This window comes from Anabrus simplex, chromosome 10 (genome assembly GCF_040414725.1).
Source record: "Anabrus simplex isolate iqAnaSimp1 chromosome 10, ASM4041472v1, whole genome shotgun sequence".
NCBI lineage: Eukaryota > Metazoa > Arthropoda > Insecta > Orthoptera > Tettigoniidae > Anabrus > Anabrus simplex.
The window spans coordinates 38657202-38681212 of NC_090274.1; the positions used below are offsets into that span (position 1 = coordinate 38657202).

Sequence of the window (24011 nt, forward strand, 5' to 3'; positions counted from 1 at the left end):
GGGTGAGGATTTTTGTTTTCAATAAATAGAATATAATTATCTCATCCTGTCTTTCAGTGCTAGGCCTGTTGGTTTCTGTTGTTCAATGTGGATGAGATATAGCTGGATGTTTTCTTTTTATGTGTTTTATTAAATTAGTAACAAGTGTTCAGTAAAACATTGCAGATATCAAACTCGGGGGATATTCATTATCAATAACTGTGAGAAACCTCCACACAGAACTACTATGTTGTCTTTTACTAGGTACTCATATTTATTTGATATCATTAAAAAGTACATCAAATTCAAGAATAAAGATCTTGCCAGTGTCAATCCTACAAGTTCTTAGGCGTGACTTTACAATCAAACGGAAAAAGCTTCACCAAACACATCAGAGACAAAGCAGCCTCAGCAGTCGCAGCAAAGAATGACATCAAGGTTCTTCTACAATTATTTACAGAGACAGCAATAGCCCTATTCCACATCAAGATCACCCCCATCATGACATATGCATTAGAGATTATCTGGGAGTACCTAACAAAGGACAACCTACTTTAGCTGTACTAGAACGAGTGTAGGCCACGTATCTTGTTGTATGTCCGTCGCGCCCTTCTCGATCCGCCAGTCAGCTACACGCGTGCCAGTGTGTTATTCTTTGAGCCTCGACGCGCAGCCCTCAGTGCGCGTGCCTGGTGTGTGCTATAAAAAGGAGCTCCTAGCCTGTCCAGGCCCACTGACCCCGGTGTCCAGCTCCAGAATACACCCTACGTCGAGCACGGAGGCTACTCCTCTTGAAAATGTGCTTCGGCCAGGTGGACTGAATTTCTGGCAGTAAGAGGTCTCACCTCGGGTCACCGCTCCTCTTGCTTGTTCCACTGTCCATGTCCAGTCTTACCATTATATGCCACTATCATTCCCTAGCTAATGCAAGCTCCCATTATCAACTTAGTTTCGCTAAGTAGGAACTCTTCAGTCATTGAACTTACGTTAATGAACTCAGACACTTCAACAAGGAAGGATTCTCTGAGATATTTACGTCAGTGCTTCTGATAGTTTTCGACTATCAAGAACTTTTCATGTCACAAGGACTATCTTTCCGAGATAGTAGTGAATGTGAATACTCCAATGTGTATATAGTGTACAAAAGACAGACTCTTTCTCCAATTTCATAGTTCATTTTGCTTCGAGATAACTTTCAGTTTTGTTAGTGTAAATATTGTAATTTTACATGTGAAGCAAATAAAGAAGTTGTGTTTTGTAAACCCAACCTTGTTTACAACACATCTCAAGAAAACTCTCTGCCTGGCAAAGAATGCTCCTTCGAGGTTAACCTATGAGCTGACAAGTCAATTCTTCTATATAGAAGATCTATGAGTAAGATTACCAATCCCTTCCACGACACAAGAGCTACAGGATTAAAAAGCCAATATTTGGATAGATTTCTACCAAACAGACGCCATGATGATGTCAGAATGGAAGAATTCTGGCTAAGACCTGCGACACACCATGACACGCTTCCGCGGTCCATGCATTTCACTACAAGATGTGCAATAGAAAGTACTTCCATGAACCAGATGGAAAGTGTGTTTGTGAACTGTGTGGAAAAATTTGCCAATGGTATCACACAAAGCTGTGCTCCGAAAGAACAGTATCTCTAGTTGAACTATGCAATTAAGACAATTTCTCTTTCCCATATGCACTTTCTGTGCTATCCTCCTATAATAATAAAAAAGTAATTATAATAATTCACCACACATGAGGCACTTATAAGGAAAATAACAAAGCTGATTAACTAAGAGATTTTAAGTAGAAATTTGCACAATGAGCATAAGTTGGTAATAATTTTACACTAGTCCTTGGTATAAAACTCAGTCTGGGACACTTATCTTTTCTCACTCATCATGATGTGATAGTGACCACAATGTTTCTTGCATAGTTCACGGATGCTCTGTCCATATGGGTCATGGCACTTCTTGTTGTTGCAGCACCTGAAGTGAAACCTGTGTACTGCAAACCTTGTCATCACATGTCGAAGATCGTAATCTGCTCGTCTCCATGCTGGTGTCAGCATTACATCCACAGAATAGAATTCACTCCACATTTCTTTCTTCTTTCTTTGTACAGAGATCTTGAATTGTTCCGTTGAAGGCTTCCATAGTTTCCAGAGGCAGTTATAGATCTTCCAGATAGAATAATTCTTTTGTAAGCTTATATACAATGTAGGAGCATGTATGCTTTGATAATCTTAAAGCCTTTCTAAGGTATGTTGACTTCACCATGTCTATGTTCAGGAGATTCCTCTTTGTCAGGTGCAGCGGCCTCAACATAGTAAAATGTCTGCTGAGGGGAAGTGTTAAGGCGAAAAAGGGGACCCCAATGCCTTAAGTAGATTTATGTACTGTTCTTTAGAAATAAAGTAGACCTCTGGATCTCTGGCAACTCTTGAATTGTGATGGAATACATAAATACAGAGTCCAATATGTTAGAAATCATGATACTTGGAATTCATCACGAGTGCTGGTGCGATGTAAAGCAAGTAACAAAAAAAAAAAAAATTTCAGTAACATCCGCTGGTAAAACTCCAATTATGTTCACATAAATTATCATCACCTTCAAAAGCAGAGGCCATCTTAACTTTGGTTTGTAAACAGATCATATGGCCAATAAGAAAGAATAAATGTCCTATAACACTTCATAATTTACATTAATTTATTGCACTGAATACTCTTCTAACGCAATCTATATATTTAAAAAGTTTGCTGAAAACAGATTTGTCCAATCCATGCAGCCGTTCTACTGGACCGATTTCCTTCATTCTTTTATTTTTATTCTCTCTGGAATTACCTGCCAGGTGAATTTTCAGATATTGAAGTTCACTCAACTTTGAGTAATCCTATAATGTAATCACTAAATGATCATTCCAATAACTGCAGGCAAAAGCTTACCCTAGCCCGCAATACATTCTGTACTTAGCAGGTTGCTAAGACGACTAACTTAACACTTTCATTAATATTCTGATATATGTGATTTTCATCCTTAGTAATGTGATTGCTTGCACTCATGTTTGATTACTACTTGTCAAGGCAGAGAGCATTCACTTCCTCTGATCATGGAAGAATACTATTCTCTGCTATATACTCTATGATCTCTGACCTTTCGCAGTTTCTAAATATACTCAACAGATGACAGAACGTTCCTAATAACTAGGGCTCGGATGTTTAAGACCTAATAATAGCCCAAATAAGCAAGCAAATATGACCTCAAAAGTGGAGAAATATGACTTAAAAATTAAAAAAAATATGTTCCGAAAATGATTAACCTAAATATGGACATTTTTAATCTATACCGGTACTAAAATTATAAAGAGGAAAAATTTGTTTGTAACGAATAGACTTAAAACTACTGAACCGATTTTAAAAATTTCTTCACCTATAGAAATCTACATTGCCAGTGAGTAACATGGGCTGTGTTTTATTTTCAAAACAATTCGAGGTGGGGGGGACAGGGGGGGGGGGGAGATATAAAAATAATAATAAAATAATGTCTATGTTCAGGAGATTCCTCTTCGTCAGGTGCAGTGGCCTCAACATAGTAAAATGTCTGCTGAGGGGAAGTGTTAAGGCGAAAAAGGGGACCCCAATGCCTTAAGTAGATTTATGTACTGTTCTTTAGAAATAAAGTAGACCTCTGGATCTCTGGCAACTCTTGAATTGTGATGGAATACATAAATACAGAGTCCAATATGTTAGAAATCATGATACTTGGAATTCATCACGAGTGTTGGTGCGATGTAAAGCAAGTAACAAAAAAAAATATATTTCAGTAACATCCGCTGGTAAAACTCCAATTATGTTCACATAAATTATCATCACCTTCAAAAGCAGAGGCCATCTTGACTTTGGTTTGTAAACAGATCATATGGCCAATAAGAAAGAATAAATGTCCTATAACACTTTATAATTTACATTAATTTATTGCACTGAATACTCTTCTAACGCAATCTATATATTTAAAAAGTTTGCTGAAAACAGATTTGTCCAATCCATGCAGCCGTTCTACTGGACCGATTTCCTTCATTCTTTTATTTTTATTCTCTCTGGAATTACCTGCCAGGTGAATTTTCAGATATTGAAGTTCACTCAACTTTGAGTAATCCTATAATGTAATCACTAAATGATCATTCCAATAACTGCAGGCAAAAGCTTACCCTAGCCCGCAATACATTCTGTACTTAGCAGGTTGCTAAGACGACTAACTTACCGGGCGAGCTGGCCGTGCGCGTAGAGGCGCGCGGCTGTGAGCTTGCATCCGGGAGATAGTAGGTTCGAATCCCACTATCGGCAGTCCTGAAGATGGTTTTCCGTGGTTTCCCATTTTCACACCAGGCAAATGCTGGGGCTGTACCTTAATTAAGGCCACGGCCGCTTCCTTCCAACTCCTAGGCCTTTCCTATCCCATCGTCGCCATAAGACCTATCTGTGTCGGTGCGACGTAAAACCCCTAGCAAAAAAAAAAAAAAAAAAAGACGACTAACTTAACACTTTCATTAATATTTTGATATATGTGATTTTCATCCTTAGTAATGTGATTGCTTGCACTCATGTTTGATTACTACTTGTCAAGGCAGAGAGCATTCACTTCCTCTGATCATGGAAGAATACTATTCTCTGCTATATACTCTATGATCTCTGACCTTTTGCAGTTTCTAAATATACTCAACAGATGACAGAACGTTCCTAATAACTAGGGCTCGGATGTTTAAGACCTAATAATAGCCCAAATAAGCAAGCAAATATGACCTCAAAAGTGGAGAAATATGACTTAAAAATTAAAAAATATGTTCCGAAAATGATTAACCTAAATATGGACATTTTTAATCTACACCGGTACTAAAATTATAAAGAGGAAAAGTTTGTTTGTAACGAATAGACTTAAAACTACTGAACCGATTTTAAAAATTTCTTCACCTATAGAAATCTACATTGCCAGTGAGTAACATGGGCTGTGTTTTATTTTCAAAACAATTCGAGGTGGGGGGGCAGGGGGGGGGAGATATAAAAATAATAGGCTAATATGGGCAAAATGTCGAATTTGTCGTATAAGGACGAGACAAAGCTCAATTTAATCCTCTTGATGCAAAGAACAAAACTCGGTAAGCCTTAGAGGCCCGAAAACCATGTTTTAAGAGCCTAAAACCAGCCGTTACGGAGATATTGGCACCACACTACCCCTGCTCTTGGAATCTGATAAAGTAATGAACTGCCGTAACCATGGCAACGTCAGCTCCAGGATTCTACAGCAGCTAGATTATGCCTGTACGTTTGGCATAGCTGCCAACCAAAATTGATACACATATGACTTACTATCTGGAAAAAATAAAGTGTTGTATAACTGTAGCACTCCTTTGGGCAGGGATGGAAAGGGAGTGAAGTATAAAAATAATAGCCCCAGAGATCTCCGTAGTACAGCGACCAGCGGTTGCCGACGGGCCTCCGTTTTTACGTACTGGCTTACAGCATTTTGCGGAGTCTGTTACCTATAGTTTAAAATATTTTTCTATCAAATCATGGAGTAGTAGGATCACTGATGTTATTAGTGCCGATATGTTGGTCCACTTTTACGATAATTGTAATCATGAAAACAACCTATATACTGTACACATACTCAGATTCATTATATGATGTGCGATATAAGTGACAAGCCCTGGGAATCATAATTCTCGATAATAATATTAGTTTCTTTTATGCATCGCGTATTTTCTTGATCATTTGTAACAGTTACGAAATGTCGGATCAAACAAATATATTCAATAATATTTATATTTGTGGTACTATCTAGGGGAAGTATACTTACACTAAACCTGCAGCTTTGTGAAGGGAGCAGGTATATCTAGGTGGGAATGAAGGAAAAACATGGTAGCAAAAGATCTTAGAGGTCGACGCTAGATAGGAACTAATATTTAGAGGTCCGCATGAAGAAAAGAAGAAGCAGATACACTATAATTCCAAACATGACAAATAATTTCTACGTACTTAAGTAAATACACCAGTGATATAAATATCTAATGAAGTCAGTCACACTGATAGTTTGAGTAACTAAAGCCAGTTTCTGATAACCCGTACAAAGAACGGGTACTTCTGCTAGTAAATTATAAATCGAAAGGACAATTCCTTCGGTTCACATTTGTTAACTGAATTCTTTATTCTTACTTTCATATTAATCTTCTGAATATACATATTTAGCAGTTATTCACAGTCTGTTGTTCTTTATTCACTTATCAAACATTTGTGAATACATAGCTATAAAGTACCGGTACTAGGTTCGATAAGATTATCAGATCACACAACTTTTTGAAAGTCAAAACATGTTTGGACCCTGTAGTAGTGGTTTAAAATATGAGAAAACTAGAAATCAATCTTTTTTTCTTTTTTTTTCTTAATATTTTGGAACGTTCAAGTCCAGATTTCATTAATCTTATTAAATGCGTTAAAGTTTAAATTGAGCATCACGAAACGAATTAAGTAGATGACCTCCAATACATTGTGGTAGAGCGGCAGGGCCTACAGTGCAAACTGACATATCTTTTTCATTCTTCTCCGCGGGTGGAATTGAAGTGTCTGACAAGATTCGCCTTCAAATCATCAGGCGCGAAAGAACTCCGATTATCACTTAAAACATTCTTGTAAGAAGAGAAGCTTGTTTCTACGTCACAAGGTTATTGGTGCATGTTTAAATCATATAAAAGGTGCAGTGAAGTCTATGGCCTTCATTCTATACAAACGGTGAAATATCGTATGGCTTTTGGTGCTGGGATATCCCAGGACGGGTTCGGCTCGCCAGGTGCTGGTATTTGACACCTGTAGGCGACCTGCGCGTCGTGATGAGGATGAAATGATGATGAAGACAACACAAACACTCATCCCCCGTGCCATTGGAATTAACCAATTAAGGTTAAAATCCTCGACCCGGCCAGGAATTGAACCCGGGACCCTCTGAACCGAAGGCCAGTACGCTGACTGTTCAGCCAACGAGTCGGACTATACAAACGGTATTCTACTTGTATTAACTGCAGATATGATACCGAGAAGCAGTTTTGTGAACACTAGTTTGCATTGGATAAGTTGATCTTGCAAGCTACAGTTGTCATCAGACTGCCGAAATATGACAGAAATATGACGTTTCTACGAAAATTGCTCAAAATATGACCTTATGACAAAAAATAGGCAAAATATGCATTTATATGACAACTAAAAATCGCTTAATTGTGACAATAATCACCTGATTTGCACCAGAATACAATCAGGCAAGAAAATAGAGACAAAGAAAAAATATGACTTTTCCTAAACATCCGAGCCCTATTAACAACTCACATGAAGTTAAGAGAAAACAGTCGACGTATGAACAGACAGGAAGGTAACAAGACTTCTGTGTGATCATTAATAAAGCGCAGGGATAAACTCTTCAAAAAGTGGGTAGTCTACTTACCGGAACCAGTATTCAGTCATGGCCAATGGTATGTTCCACTATCTTGGGCAAAATCGTTTGAAAATGTTAAGATCCAGGTACACCCGAATGGTCGAACTACAGTGAATATTGTATGGAAAGAAGTGTTAAAAACTACATTGCAAAAGAATCAAGTATTATGTAAGCAAAGCAAGCAAAGTCACCTCCGTACAGGCCATGAAGGCCCTTGGAGGAGTGGAAGGTAAAGGCTTCCACCATTGTTAACCTTGGCACGTGATAGGGTAGAGTGGTTAGCTCTACGCCCGGCCGCCTTTGCCCCCAGGAATTAACCAGGTACTCATTTTTGGTGTAGGCTGAGTGAACCTCAGGGCCATATGCTCCTCCGGAAGTGGAAATCCCAGTTCTTAAATTTTACGACTTCCTGATGGGGATTCAAACCCACGTCCTTCCGGGCGAACCGAGCACGCCTTTACCGCCTCGGCCAGGCAACCCCTCAAGTATTATGTACAGGTATTAAATGTTCATAAAACTATTGAAAGGGCAAGCAAAACAAAATGACTACGACAGGCATATCAAGACGAATTTTCTGATCTATTTATAATGAATATTATGGAGCAGCACAGGTCTGCTAGTGCATTATTAAAATGAAAATAATATCTACATTTTTATTCCATTCTGAATTAACATCATACCCAAACACACATGTATCATGGCCTACCAAATTCCATCGTGTTTGCTATCCTGCCGATACTGTGGCGCCATCATATGCAAACTTTTAGTAACAATCAGTTAGTCCGATTTTGCAATTCTGTGAAGATGATTATATCCCAAAAACTAATTTCCTGATGGTAGCCCACTTCAGTAAATGTAGTTTATATCATTAACAGTAGGTGGCAACATCTAATCCAATTTTCACAAATTTGATGGTTTGCCCATTTTTAATAATGTTATTTGCTTTACGTCCCACTAACTACTTTTTCGGTTTTTGGAGATGCCGAGGTGCCGGAATTTAGTCCCACAGGAGTTCTTTTACATGCCAGTAAATCTACACACACGAGGCTGACGTATTTGAGCACCTTCAAATACCACCGGACTGAGCCAGGATCGAACCTGCCAAGTTGGGGTCAGAAGGCCAGCACCTCAACCGCCTGAGCCACTCAGCCTGGCTTGCCCATTTTTGTGTGTATCCATTCAAATTTTCTGAATTTTATAATAAAGTTGTATGTGTTGTGTCTCATTAACTACTTTTACGGCTTTTGGAGATGCTGAGGTGCCAGAATTTTCTCTCATAGGAGTTATTGTACATGGCGGTAAATCTACCTGCATGAGGCTGACGTCTTTGAGCAGCTTCAAATACCACTGGACTGAGCCTGGATTGAACCTGCCAACTTGAGCTCTGAAGGTGAATGGTCTACTGCCTGATCTACTAAGCCCAGCTTCTGAATCTTAATCTAAACAATGGTGAATTTGATTTTTCTAGGATATGAAGATTTTTTTACAGGGAAAATGAGTGAAAATAATTTACAAAGTTACAAAAATGTCTATTTTAATGTATTGCCAGAAAAGAGAAAATTAACAATAATAATAATTTATAATGTCTCTTGGCAAGTCTTGCCATTCTGAGCTGCACAAAAGCAGCTACTACTGCAAAAATGACAAAGCATATGAATAATAATTATCTAAACTTTCTCGGCGTGTCTTGCATCCTCAGCCTCATGAAACAATCACACCAAGAATAACAATGAATGTTTGAATAGATATGTGATGATGATGATGATAACAATAACAATAACCAACTAATTCTGCGAGACTCTATAAACAAGGGAAGGTTTATTAAACGAGAGTTGCATTTATACGCTTGACTCCTTCTTGTTCCTTAGAACTATCGCCTATGAGTTCTCCGTCCTCCTCAGCTTCATCAGGTTCATCCTTCTCTTCTTCTATAACTTCAATACCCTGAAGATCCCTACGACGCCTACGAAGAGCCGGAGTGGCCCGACGTTTGCTAATCTTCATGCGCTGGATGTCATCCAACGCTATGTCTTCAGTGTCGTCATCGATGTCCTCATCGCTGTACAACTTGAGATCGCGGGAGAAATACCACACAAATAAGTCGAAGAATGAAGACATCAGGAGGAGACCTGTGAAAATGTAAAGCAGTTTTGATCAGAAATTTACATCCATGACTAGTATTCCACAGTAGTTGATGGTACAGTTGAACCTGCCCTAACGGACACCCTTATCAGCGGACACCTCCCTATACGGACAATTTTCCTCAGAACCGATTTTATTTTACACAAGACAAGTGTTAAATTGGCCTCATTTAAGCGGACACCTCGAACTCCGGACAGCGGACATCGCCATTTGTTCCGTCCACTTGACGTAAGCGGACACTTTACACGTTGCAGGACAATTTATTACGCTGGACCACATTTCATCCTCTCTTTTTAAAAACCATTCTTCAGACATAAGGAAATCCCTTTTGAGTGTTTGTACTATTTCGAGTGCAAGGGGAGAGAAGGTACATTGGAATGCAGTTCTACCTAGTGGTGTATAGGCCTATTTCAAGAATTCTAATTGCTCAGAAATGCTGCCAGAGACTGTTGACTCACAAGTTACCTGGGGATTTTCTTCCCTTCTTGCATCATTCTACTCATAACTCGGATTGTCGCTGATAAGGTCGAGCTCAGGTGGTCAACTTGAGAAGGAAAAGACAGTACAGGCGATAATTAGTGAGACAGAAATACTGTAGCATTTCAGTTTTCTGTTAAACATGAGTAACAAAGGATTACTTCATGAACCTGTAATGTTTGTAAATGATGTAAAATCACTTATAATAACTCTCTGTAAAATACTAACACAGAAATGATTAGAATAATAAAAATGAAGATATGTATGCTTATATTTAAGGTGGATGTTCTTTGCCGTTAAAATGTTTGATTATTTTTACAAACTTGTTTTAGCGGACGCCTCTCGTAACGGACATTTTTCCTCGGAACCGACGGTGTCCGCAGAAGGGAGGTTCGACTGTAATTGAAATTGTAAACAAGACTGTAAGGGTTGTTTATACTGGAAAAAAAAAACATTCTAGGAAATGTGTCTCAAACAAACAAATCCCATGACATTACAGCCCTGATGGGTGTTGGCCTACCAAGAGACTGCTACTCATCCCAAAGGCCTGCAGATTATGAGGTGAACCATGGTCAGTGCGATCAATCTCTCGGTCATTATTCTTGTTTTTCTATAGCAGGGAAATGTGCCTCAGGACCAGAAAAAAATTGCCACAGTATTTAATCTAATTCTTAGCTTCCCTAATAAGTGGTGTATGACACATGTCTTGTACATTCATTATAATGTTAAATGAAATAAATCGGTAATGAAAACAAACAAGTGATGCGTCAAGCCACATGATAAACTCCGAATTATTCATGTGTGGGTTATCCAATTTGTGGGTTGTTTGAGCATACTAAAAGTTATTAAAAATTAAAAAAACATATAAATATACTGTAGTAAACATTACTTTTTCTGCTTTTCAACTAGGCTATCTCTAAATTGAGTTGCAAAGAAATTTAACTTCTGTGATAGTAAAAAATTCTGTGCCTCACCCAGGTGGCAGATTCAATTTTTAAGCCATCTGGTAAGAATGAGTAACAACAGACTTACTTATTGAATACACAGATTTTCACAAATCAAATGCACAAGATCAAAATAGTATAAGCAAGAAGAGTAGTGAATTAGGATCACCAAATCTGCACTATAGAAACGTAATCAGGAAAATTGTTCACACAACGGGATTTGAGGAAGATGAGAAGAAACCAACTCGACATACTTGGTCGGAGGAACATAAATTACAACAATCAATGAAAGTGAAGAACTATTGGGCAAAAAAGAAAGCTCAACAAATGTTGATTCTGCATGGTCCTAAGTAACCCATTTGCACAGAAGAAGAAAAATGCCTTACTTCTATTTAATTGTTATGTAACTGTTGTTTTGATGAAAGTTTTATTGTATAATATTGAATCAAAATCTCAAAAAACTATTATTACTGACGTTAAGTTGGTTAACTGCCAACCTTTACTTCTCTGTCAAAATTTGCTCAGAGAGCACCTAATTTTATTTTCAATTTTGTTGTCTTCCCGGTATTTTTTATCATCTATACATTTTTCTGCACCTCCTCCCCCCCACTTCTAATTCCCAGTCGCTGCTACTGGTTAAGAAAACCCTACCCGAGTCCTGCTCAGGCATCGCATATTGTGGTAAACGTGGTAACAGACACTTACATGCGGTGAGTATGTTGAGGTTCGCAATCAGCCGGTCAGACTCGAACAGACGGCAGTTATAATTATTTTCTCCCCAGTGCTTGCAGGTTGAGTCTGAAAAGAAGTCATATGAAGAATGTTATTACCAGCTGATCTGTTCTGAAAACATGAAAAGAACACAACAACAGGATAAACAAAATGACAGGTCTGCATGGAAAGAGGAAAAAAAAAAGAAAGGAGACACAAGGACAAATATGAAAACACAGAAGAACTCTCTTATTTTCTGATGATAATAATAATAATAATAATAATAATAATAATAATAATAATAATAATAATAATAATAATAATAATAATAATAATAATAATAATAATAACAATAATAATAATAATAATGCCGGGTGAGTTGGCCGTGGTGTCAGGGGTGCGCAACTGTGAGCTCACATCCAGTAGATAGTGGGTTCAAACCTGACTGTCGGTAGCCCTGAAGATGGTTTTCAGTGGTTTCCCATTTTTACAACAGGCAAATGCTAGGGCTGTACTTTGATACATTCATCCTGATGGTAGTACATGATTAAAACAAATTACCATTCAAAAATGGCTTTGTATTTATCATTGCATTCCTTAAAAGACAACACTGATTTTTTATACAAACAACATTGTTTTTCTCATGAAACCCCTTGATCGATTGTCAGTTTGCATATTATAATAATTTTAGAGATATTTTATGCACTTTATTTTGTGCACCAGCCGTGGCACACAATGGCATTTGGTAATCACGTGTACCTCATGCAAAGAAGTAAATCTGGAAATGATAGACACACGTTATGTGAACCGCTTAGTCTGATGGTTAGGTCAGCTTTCGCTTTGAACGCTAGTGTTGTGCCACGTCCTGGGAGCCATCTGGTGGTGAATGAATGTACTATTTCCACTTCTATAATAACGTCTAAATTTTAAAGAGTCACTGTTTAGGAAGCCTTTCTCGTGTACAGCCGAGATTTCTTCTGAGGACGCAGTGCACAGTTCCCTGCGAAACGTAAAGAATTTTACCTTATTTTCTTGACACGGCATAAGCCCAAAAGCCTATACAGCATCATGTCTATAAGTACGGGCCGTGAAAGCATCAATGCCAACAATGATAGATTTACATCATTACTTCTTCAGTCATAGCGTCTCATAACAGATTTACATCATTTTAAAAATGCTATGGCTGAAATTAGATGAAACATGTACCAAAGAATGTGTAATATGTTTTATGTGTTCTCACTTGTACAGTGAAGTGTATTGATTGAGACTTATAGGTTTATATAGAGCCTATACAGGAGAAGCAGCATGGGGAGATATCCGTGAGAGGCTTCAGTTGGAAAATAATTATATCGGCAGGACTGACCACAAATATAAAATTAGAAGGAATTTTAGCAGAAGCGATTGGGGTAAATTTTGATTCATTGGGAAGGGCGTGAAGGAGTGGAACAGTTTACCAGGGGTAGTGTTTGATCCTTTTCCAAAATCTGTACAGATATTCAAAAAGAGAATAAACAGCAACAGAGAAAATAAATGAAATGTTAGAGGGCATTCGACCAGTGCAGGTTAATGTAAATAAAGAATGTGTGTGAATAAATTAATTCCATCCCCTGGTCTAAGGAGTTTGGACAGCCAAAGTAGGGGACTGCCTGTAGGGGTGAAGTACAGTGGGGACTTCGAGGGCCCTGGGACTGCTACGGTAGCTGTGAAGGCCCTTCAGGAACTCTGAAAAGTGGTAGTAAAAGGGGCTCTGGTTAAGACGCAGCGGGTCGTTATGCTACTTAGGTTCCAGAATGGGTAAAGAAAATAAAAACTAAATAAATGCAATGTAAATATTAATCTTATACCAGTTGTACAGTATCATTTGAAGTAATTCCACATACTGTATATCAGATGACTATTTGTAAGTAGTACAGGAGATATTATAAGTAGAATTTTGTAAACAATGTAAATTTATTAAGGATGAGCTGTGTGTTTAATAGAAAAAATTGTTAGCATAAGTTATATAATATTGTATTATAGGAAAATTTTATTCTCTTGTTAATTTAATATTTAGTGCTTGACAATCATGTATTTTAGTGTACCATTTGCCACCAAGGTAAACACCTCATTTGCAAATAAAGAGATTTTGATTTGATTTTGATTTTGATTTGATTGGGTGGACCATTAAACCTAACATCAGTTCTTAACATACCACTTAGTTGAGCTGCTCATCTCCTTTCTCCCAAGTCTTCCCAGTCCAAACTTTGCAACTTCTTTGTAATGCTACTCTTTTGGTGGAAATCACCCAGAACAAATCAAACTGCTTTTCTTTGGATTTTTTTTCAGTTCTTGAATTAAGTAATTCTGGTGAGGGTCTATTTGGGGACTTACCAGAGACTTATGTGCCATCTCCTTTACATCCTTACTACAACCCCTAAATACCCTCATAACCATGTGTGGAGATATGTCATTTTGCAGTTGCTCACAATCTTGTAACTTATTTATTACTCTGTACAGAATAACATCATCTGCAAAAGGCCTTATCTCTGATTCCACTTCTTTACATGTATCATTGATATTTATAAGTTCTGTTATGGTTGTCTTGTCTTCAAATGAGTGTACATTCTGAGGATACTAGTTGCCTGGGAATGCTACCAGTGACTACTTACTCACAAGTTACCAAAGGATTTTCCAGCATATCTTGCAGCATTTCATTTATAACTCAGATTTTCGCTGATAAGGTCAAGGTCAGGTAGTTCGGTTAAACTTGACAAGGAAGAGACAGAAGAGACAATGTGCTGATTGTTAAGGCAGAAATACCATAGCATTTCAATTGCCCAGCAATCACGAGTTAGAGGAACAAGTGTGTTTAGATCTTGAGACAAGAAAAATGTAGTGCTAAAGTACTTTCCCTGAAAAATTAAACTGAGGGAAAACACATTTATGAAGTAATATATAAGTAATAATAATAATAACGTAAGGTTTCCACCTTTTCAATACTACAATATATTCACAAAATAACTTGAGACCAGATTCTTAGATATTTCAAAGAATTTTCCCTGGTAAAAAAAAAAAAGATACAGTCAAAACCGGTTATAACAACATTTTAAGCGAGTGGGAGGAAAATAGGAATTGAGGAATGAAATGAAAGAGGGAGTCAGTTTGCGCAGAAGTAAACATTGTGGTATATGAGTGGTTCAAATGTATTTGAGCAAAGAAACTGACTGAGTGGACCAATGTTACAAGAAAAAGCGCAAGAAATCGCAAATAACTGAAAGTGAATGAATTGAACAAAGAATATGTGTGTCACGCTGGCTCGTTACTCCCTTTTCGAGAATATCGCATTAAAGAAAAATGTGCTAAATTTGTACACCCAGCTGAATGATTACTTTCTGAAGCTGTAATGAATGTAAAGGCTGTAAAATCACTTTTAGTATCTCCCAGGCAAAAAAATTAGTTATAAATTATTTTGAATAATCAAAATGAAGATATATGCTTATATTTACAGTAGATTTTCTTTGCCGTTAAAATGTTTGATTAATTTTTGCAACCTTGTTTTAGATGACACCTCTCATAAAGGACATTTTTCCACGGAACCAACGGTGTCTGCAGAAGAGAGGTTCGACTGTATTATTTCACGTATGTTTTTCCAAGTTTTAGCTTATTCTGTTAATTAACCATGTAAAGTGTGTGGCCTAAAACAGATATGACAGTTTTAGCAACAACAAAAAAATGGTTTGTGTGACTATCGCCTATAACGACTGCTAACTGGTGGTCCTTTCGGAATTGTTATAACCGGTTTCGACTGTATCTTTTTTTTTTTACCAGGGAAAATTCTTTGAAATATCTAAGAATCTGGTCTCAAGTTATGAAATTCACTCACGTCCACAAGTTAGGGATCTTCGAGATCCGTGGAAAAACATGGGGCACTAAGAGGTGCCCTGGCAACATTGTGACTTGTGACTCAGTGATACTGATACAGGGTATACAGGAAAACTGGACAAGGACATTCGGTGGCACTGACCATCTGTGGTGTCCCTCCTCTGGTGGCATACAGAATGTAAATATGGGGTATGATGACCTTGCATAGCAATACAAGATTCACAATGGCTCGCCATACTGTGGATCAGTCTGTCCAGCGTGGCTTGCAGTAATGCATCCCTTGATGGACAATCTTTTGGAGGTCAGCAATGGTCCGTGGCTGCGGTGCTAGGGCTGCAATCCTTTGGCATAGAGCATCCCGTGCATGTCCAATCAGATTTAAGTCCGGGGAGCAAGCTGTCATATTGCAGGTACTCGTCCGCCTGACCAACCCTGTGTGGGCAGGTATTATCGTCCATCAGACGTAACCCAGGTCCATATGAACCATGAAAATGTTGCACATACTGTTGCAGGATGTCATCCTTACAGACCACATCCATCACAGTACCCCTAGGAAACTCATGCAGTGACGTACGTGCTCCTAACATGATGCCGCTCCCAATGAGAGCTATATCGGTTCCTTTCCACAACATTGGCAGGGCTGTAACGTGTCCCACGGCTGTGCCAAGTGAACAGATGGCAAGAGTCACTCTCCAAGCTAAACAGTGACTCACTCATGAAGAGGAGCAAAACACCACATTCAACGAGCCATGCAGTGCCCTTCTGTGAGGGCGGGTACATCTGGTGGGTCACTGAGCATACAGAGCAACTTCTCAAAGCCAACAATACACAGTCTATCAGGAGATGTGTGACCCAAAGGTTGCGAGGTCTCTAGCCAGCGCAGGTGCTGTGCAAAATATAACTATCCTGATGCTGGGTTGTAGAACACAGTCGCCCTTGGCTGCAATGTTTCTTCCCTCCTGGAATCTTCTTCACAGCCATGAAATGACACTACAGGTGACATTCAACTCTTGGTCCGCCTTGTGCTGACTGTGGCAAGCCTCTAATCTGTTGACGATTCAGCCATCTAATATCATCAAAATTATTTCAATGTGCCACCTTGCCTCCCTGCGACTCTGTGTGACAAACATGCGAAACATGCAGTCAGAACTGTTGTACCCTCTCATGAATCTTGAAGATTCCTTAACTTGTGGAAATAAGCGTACTTCAACATCAGGTTTCAAATTCAACTTACCGATAAGCCACTTGTAGATGATTTTTCCTGGCACCTGCATTTTACCAACGAGCAGAAGTTCCAGTCCCAATAATGCAGGTTTATCTTCTGGTATGACACATCTGAGACAGATGAGCAGGTTACCCACTATTCCCGTACCCAGCAGACCGACCATGAGGACTTGCAAGGACTGGAACATCACCCACTTGCCAGTACAGTCCTTGCTGTTACATGGTCCAGTCTTCGCCATGTGCCCATACGAGATGCACGAGCAATTCTCATACAGCTGCAAGGAAAAAATATCCTTTACCACAATGAAACTTAAATTATAGTTTGATTATTTTGAAAGTAAACTAAAATATGTTACAATTCTTTTTGTTAATACCGAATCTATTTGATGCTAGTAGCTTTACGTCGTACCGACACAGATAGGTCTTATTTAAAGTTAAAAATTTCATTGTTCCGTATTGAAGAATATCACAATTAAAATTGAAATAATTGAAACCACAGTGCCTGATACTGAATGTGTCGCGCTGATCACCGGGAGCTGGCAAGCTGATTCAATGAATCTGCTCGTCTTCAACTCATACACGAATATGGACCTTCGTATGTGTTCGATTGTGATGTGACTTTATGCCTGACAGTGTTTAAATAACTGGCTTTGAACAGTTCTCCACTATTCGTAATCATTGTGGGACTTTGCCTAGGGCTGCGTGTGCCTTGCTGCCGCTAAGAGAATTGCGCACTGTTTTTCTTTTGAATGACTTGTATTTTACATCTTCTAAGTTTTACAGTATCTACCCCCATTCATTTCCTTTTCATATTGCCTCTTCTACTGATCCTATGCATTGTTTTCTATTTCTTAATCGGCTGATGATGACCTGGACTAGGGTCGAAACCGGTACCATTTCTAATTATTATTAAATGAGAATGTAATTCACTACATTTCTTATTCTTTGGTATTGAATAGGTGGAATCTCCTTATCAATTATTTCAATTTTAATTCAGATAGGTCTTATGGCGATGACGGGATAAGAAAGGACTCATTTGAAGATGAAAGAACTTAATTTACCCCTCAGCAATGCAGAACATTTGAGTGCTGCCTTACGTACTAGGCGGGGGTAATTCAGGTGCAAGCACTAAGAAAATGTAATGATCTTTTTAAAAGTTTGCTGTTAGAACAGTTTAGCTGATTATTTTCAACCATTAACAATAGAGACTCAAAAGAATGTAGTTTACATTCACTGACTTTATACTGTTGCGTGTCAGCCCCGTGGTAGTCCCTTTCAGTACTTTTTGGAAGGGCCTAGTGAGTCAGATGACTGAAGATCTCCCAGCCAGCCTGTGGGGTGGGGCCGGCCTTTCCGTGTACTGTTCACTTCAGCTGCTTTTACCTGTGAGTTCCTGGAAGGTGCAATGAGCATGTTCCATCTCTAGCCACGTTGCAAATATTCTGGTACACATCACCAGAGATATAAAAAGGGAGGCTAGTCGTGGACAGTCAGTCAGTGTGTTGGTGTTCGGTGGCTGGGATGAGGATGACAGAGGTGTTGGCTGTCACTTGTGTTCCATCAAGGTGGTGGTGGTTGTGGTGGTGTCTAGCGAGTAGCTGGACTGAAGACGGCATAGGGAATGGAAGACTTCCTTAGAGTACTGTGTGTGTGTGTGTACTTCTGTAGATTCAGGACCACTGTGGAATCAGTGACTGGAGCAGTTATTCTGAGTGTAATTGAAACAATGTTAATATAACATGTTATAAATCTCATTTTTGCCGGCCCCGTGGTGTAGGGGTAGCATCCCTGCCTCTTACCCGGAGGCCCCGGGTTTGACTACAGGCCAGGTCAGGGATTTTTACTTGGACTTGAGGGCTGGTTCGAGGTCCAATCAGCCTACGTGATTAGAATTGAGGAGCTATCTGACTGTGAGATACCAGTCCCGGTTTCGAAAGCCAAGAATAAGTGTCGAGATGATTCATCGTGCTGACCACACGACACCTCGTAATCTGCAGGCTTTCACGTTGAGCAGCAGTTGCTTGGTAGGTCTTCAAGGGCTGTAGTGCCACGGGGTTTGGTTTGGAATCTGCGGTCAAAATGTAGGGTTTTTTTTCTTTTTTTTTTTTTAAAGATGTACCTTTTCACCACAACAAAAATTCTTTGATTATTATTCTCAACTCTTTCTTCTGATTTGAAAAATGCACTTCTTCAAATACTAGGTTAAACACTTCAAATATTAACACTTGGAGAATCTTCTTGAATTCAGTTCAGTTGAAATAAGCGTGATAAATTTCTATACGAGTTACTCTTCGCTAAGCAACATACACTAATGTGGACAGAGGAAAGTATTTAGATCTCACATCAGGGATGGCACGACAGAAACTAATCAATTTGTTGTACGACGAACATGCCGAAGAGTTTCCATTCCCAAGTACCTACTTCGCTGAACAGTGTACATTGAAGATTGAGCAGTTTATGATGGTAGCAAGTGAAATTCGTAGATGAGACAGATGTGGAGCGAGGCCTGAGCATATCCTCTAGGCGGCGCTGAAAATTATGTGTACCCGTTTGACCGAAAGTTTGTTCACCATGTTCAGAACAACCAGTGATACAGTAAATCTTGTTCATGCTGATGTACAAGGCAAGAAGTTTATGGAGAGTTGTAACAAGTGGAATCTCTCATTCCTCAAATCAATTCCCTACTGGATGCAGCGGAAGGACGTGTTTGTGATGATCCATCAGCAAGGTAAACGCACTGTCTTCTTTACTTTGACAATAGTATCACTGATATTAACTCGCTCTCTTGTCTTCTACGACTAAAAACACATCCTGATTCCATGATTCTATGCTTATTGATGTGTTACGTTAAATCTCAATAAAGTGAGAACCATCAATAAGGAAAATGAAACTAATCACATGTGACAAGATCTTGGAATGTTGTGTCAGCCAAGTGATGTGGCCAAATGTTATATTCTGGGCAAAAAGCTGCAAACACACATGGTCTAAGAACCAAAACCTTGGTTCTTAATGCTGTGATTTTATGGTGTGTGTCCATCAAAGTCTTAACTGTGTTCCTCTGATGATTGGCGGTGTAGTGCATTGTGTGCACGGGATGAAGTGTGTATTAGACAAACATAAACATGGAGACTCCAAACTGGAGACTTAACCAGATATGATCAAAATCCCCAGCATGGCCAAGAGTCAAACCGTGGACCTTCTAAACTGAAAGCCACCATGCTAACCATTCAGCCAAGGAGCTGGCCATATCAATATAATTATAATAATTACCTTAATATCATCAACTGTATGAACAGTGGTACATCCTGCGTGGCACGGGGAATAATACGTGTTTATACCACTCCTGTCACAGATGGGCTGGAAGGGAGTATTGAGCGGACAGTTGCAGTTCAAATTGCAAGTCTCCTTCAACCTGAGGCTGGAACAGTGAACAACATTTCATTTCACTACATCCACTTATTTTCTGTATACAGAGTGTAACAACAACTTTCAGAACACATTCCTCACATGTAGAAGAAGAAAATGGGTGAAAAAGATGAGGCAACAGTGTGGAACGCGGTACTGTACTCAGCTGAGACAATGATTTTTTTTTTTTTGCTATTTTGTTTTACGTCGCACCGACACAGATATGTCTTATGGCGACGATGGGAAAAGAAAGGCCTAGGAAGTGGAAGGAAGCGGCCGTGGCCTTAATTAAGGTACAGCCCCGGCATTTGCCTGGTGTGAAAATGGGAAACCACGGAAAACCATCTTCAGGGCTGCCGACAGTGGGGCTCGAACCCACGATCTCCCGATTACTGGATACTGGCCGCATTTAAGCGACTGCAAGAGACAATGATAACAGAAAGGCATGTGGAGAAAGAAGGGATAAAAAACCTGAGGATGAAGCGGGGACTTCATTCTGGCAGTAGAAGAAATAATGCGAATGACCCAAAGAGAGGGAACAGTAGCATACGCATACGCCGACGATGTAGTGGTTGGATCAAAAGACATCATTAAACTCCGAAACACTATAGATGACATAGAGAAATGGTACTCCAAGCATGAGTTTGAGATGATGGTCTTTAGACAAGGAGAAAAGGCCCCAGCATTGACAGAAATTACCATCAAGAGGACAAAGATTTTAAATATCTAGGCATCACGCTGCAAACAAGTGCTAAATGTTTCACTAAGCATATAACTGAGAAAGCAACGCAAGCAACAAGGGCGATGCATGAGATAGGCTACATTAGAACCCTCAACTTAAAGCCAGCAATGATGCTATTTAGAGCTAAAATAATACCAATACTAATGTATGGGATAGAACTTATATGGTCACATCGCACCGAAAAAAACCTATCCATACTAGAAAGGGTAAAAGCATTATACATCAAAAGAGCACTAGGAGTGTCAAAGACTACACGCTCCAGACTAGTCTACCTCCTCGCAAGAGAAACATTCCTTATCGAGGATTTAAAGACACTTTTGACTCTACCCAACACTAAAGCCTCGGAAAATCTTCTATCAACTTTAAAAGCAAAAGGAGAAGAAACACCCCAAGAGTTCTATGGAGTGGGGGCCGTGATAGACTGGACATGGACCACATCAAATTTTGAAATGAGGCACGTGTTTACTAGACTGGCGGTACACGGTTTTCATCATCTCATCTGTAAGAACACATCATACCATGAGCCAGCTGAGACGTGTGAATGCAACTTATGCAGAAAAACATGTGAACGTTACCACATAGAACTGTGCAGGAAAAGAACCAAATCAATTAAAGACTATGCAAACCAAGGCGCCAGAGCGCAAACTTGAAATTACTTGCATAATTTATATTTGTATATAATTTTCTTCTTTTTGTCTTGCCATTTGACTGCAATAAAAGTATTATTATTAAAAACCTGAGAAAGATACTCAGACCAAAAAGAGAAGTTTAAAGATGGAAAGAAGATCAAGGAATGAACTGTACCGAAACATAAGAATGATCTCAGAAGAAATAAGACTTTAAAAAAAGCAATATTTGCTGGACATGTGATCAGGATGGACATGCACAGTATGAGAGAGAATGGGTAAGACGAGAGGAAAGATGGGAAACTAAGTGGGTTGTCTGGACTGAGTTGGAGATCGAGGTGGAATGGATAGAGAACTAAATATACACCAACCAATATGCCAGAGCTCAATGACAGAGAACGGTACAGGAATAGGATAGAGAAGCACCAGTGGGGGAGACAAGAGAAGAGGATACTGAAAATATCAGCTGAAGAGTCAGAGAGGAGGAGAGAGAGGATGAAGAGGTCTGGGAGGAAGAGAAGAAAACGCAAATCATGACAAAACTGCCCGTGGTCCTACAGAGATCATAAGCTGCAGTCTTTTGGAAGTACAAGGGCATGTTTCTGGTTGATTTCCTCACCAGGAGAGAGACAGTGAATATTGCTAGTGAACTGTTACGACGCTTCTGGTAGGAGTTACGGGACCATCCTTGCTACAGCGCCCAGTGATTTCCACCTCTTCGGACTGCTGAAGAAGCACATGTAAAATAACATACAAGTTGGAAGAAAACTGGCTGAACATTCAGCCAAGGAGCCACACAAAGTTAAGGTAATAACAATGGTAGCTGTTAATATATGCTGGACTTACGGGAGACCTGTTGGTTATAAGAAAATATCCCATGATATTTGACACAGAGAGAAATATTAACTGACTGAAATGTAAACCCACAGCCTGTTTCCACTTTCAACCGGGTCAGGAATGGAATGAATGAAGCCCCCATCTTGCGGTGAGGATAGGAATTCTGCTGGCTGCCAAAGCCTGTCACACTCCTCTGGGGCAATGATTAATAGCTGACAGAAATTAAATGATATTGGAGAGTGTTGATGGAATGAACGAGGACAGGGAAACCGGAGAACCTGGAGAAAAAACTGTCCTGTCTCCGCTTCGTCCAGCACAAATCTGACAGGGAGTGACCAGGATCTGAACTATGGAACCCAGTGGTGAGAGGCCGGCAAGCTGCCACCTGAGCCACAGAGGCACTTAACTGGAATTCCTTCCAGTGAGCCAGGTAAGAATGTTTTAGAATATTGTCGTTACGGTCTTGATATTCTTCTTCTCTCTCTCTGCAGCATCCCATGTTTCTCCTCTCTTCTTTGAGTCTTCTCTAATCTGGTCTAACCACTTTTCCACTTTTTTCTAGGGCATCCAATCAGTCTGCATCCTGGAGCGATCTTTTCAAAATACTGCCTTAGAATTCAAGTCAGCTGCATCCTCTTAACATGTCTTAGCCATTTTAACCTCTAGCCTTGGAACTGGCATCGGACAGTCTCTGTAACCCCATCCATGAGATGTCAGAGATGATCTGTGTCTATATGGATAAATCTTGTCTGTAGTCGAAGCTACGGTAGCGGCCAAGTTCTGGTGGGGACCCAGTCCCAAGGGATATCACATTGGCCCAATGCAAAGGGATACGTGTGAAGACCTTAGCAGCAGCAAAGACATAAAATGAAAGTTGCAGTATGGTTGAACTGGGAGGAGGCAACCCGTCCTCCTGGGGATAGTACAGAAAGAACCTTGTGGGAAGAGGAGGGATCCTTGAAGACTAAGAAAATCCTTCATTGTGTTAGGCCTAGCAGGTCAGCAGAAGAGTTTTATTTTTGTTGTTGCTTTCAATCTAAGAACAAGCCTCACATGAAAGAATAAACCAAATTTAGGCCAAACTTTGTGTTCCCTTGGAATGAATGATGACTCTCCTGAATTTGAAGTTAATCCTAGGAATACAAGAAGTAATATCAATGAAAGATAAAATACTCAGACTGGACTAAAGTACAAATACAATCTGACGGTAGGAACTCTAAATAACTCAGGCAGGCAAGAGTGAAGAGATTGTAGATACGATAGAAAGAAGGAAAATTTATATACTAGATTTAGTGAGACGATTGTCCGACTCGTTGGCTGAATGGTCAGCGTACTGGCCTTCGGTTCAGAGGATCCCGGGTTCGATTCTTGGCCGAGTCGGGGATTTTAACCTTCATTGGTTAATTCCAGTGGCCCGGGGGCTGGGTATTTGTGCTGTTCCCAACATCCCTGCAACTCACACACCACACACAACACTATTCTCCACCACAATAATACGCAGTTACCTACACACGGCAGATGCCGCCCACCCTCATCGGAAGGTCTGCCTTACAATGGCTGCACTCGGCTAGAAATAGCCACACGAAA

At 39.6% G+C, this 24011-nt stretch overlaps 2 protein-coding genes across 2 annotated transcripts in view; one reads left to right on the forward strand and one right to left on the reverse strand.

Annotated features, from left to right (window-relative positions):
• Window positions 1-15285, forward strand: part of Oatp58Dc (Organic anion transporting polypeptide 58Dc) — a 194120-nt gene extending 178835 nt beyond the window's left edge. The window contains exon 14 of the transcript XR_011018771.1: window positions 15270-15285. The gene's annotated coding sequence lies outside the window, so the exon portion shown is untranslated. The remainder of the gene's footprint in view (window positions 1-15269) is intronic.
• Window positions 8973-24011, reverse strand: part of LOC136882403 (solute carrier organic anion transporter family member 74D) — a 61151-nt gene continuing 46112 nt past the window's right edge. The window contains exons 9-12 of the mRNA XM_067155031.2: window positions 20085-20232; window positions 16825-17089; window positions 11724-11816; window positions 8973-9584 (exon numbers count right to left, since the gene is read on the reverse strand). Of these exons, the coding sequence (XP_067011132.2) occupies window positions 9277-9584; window positions 11724-11816; window positions 16825-17089; window positions 20085-20232 (814 nt within the window). The 3' untranslated portion in view covers window positions 8973-9276. The remainder of the gene's footprint in view (window positions 9585-11723; window positions 11817-16824; window positions 17090-20084; window positions 20233-24011) is intronic.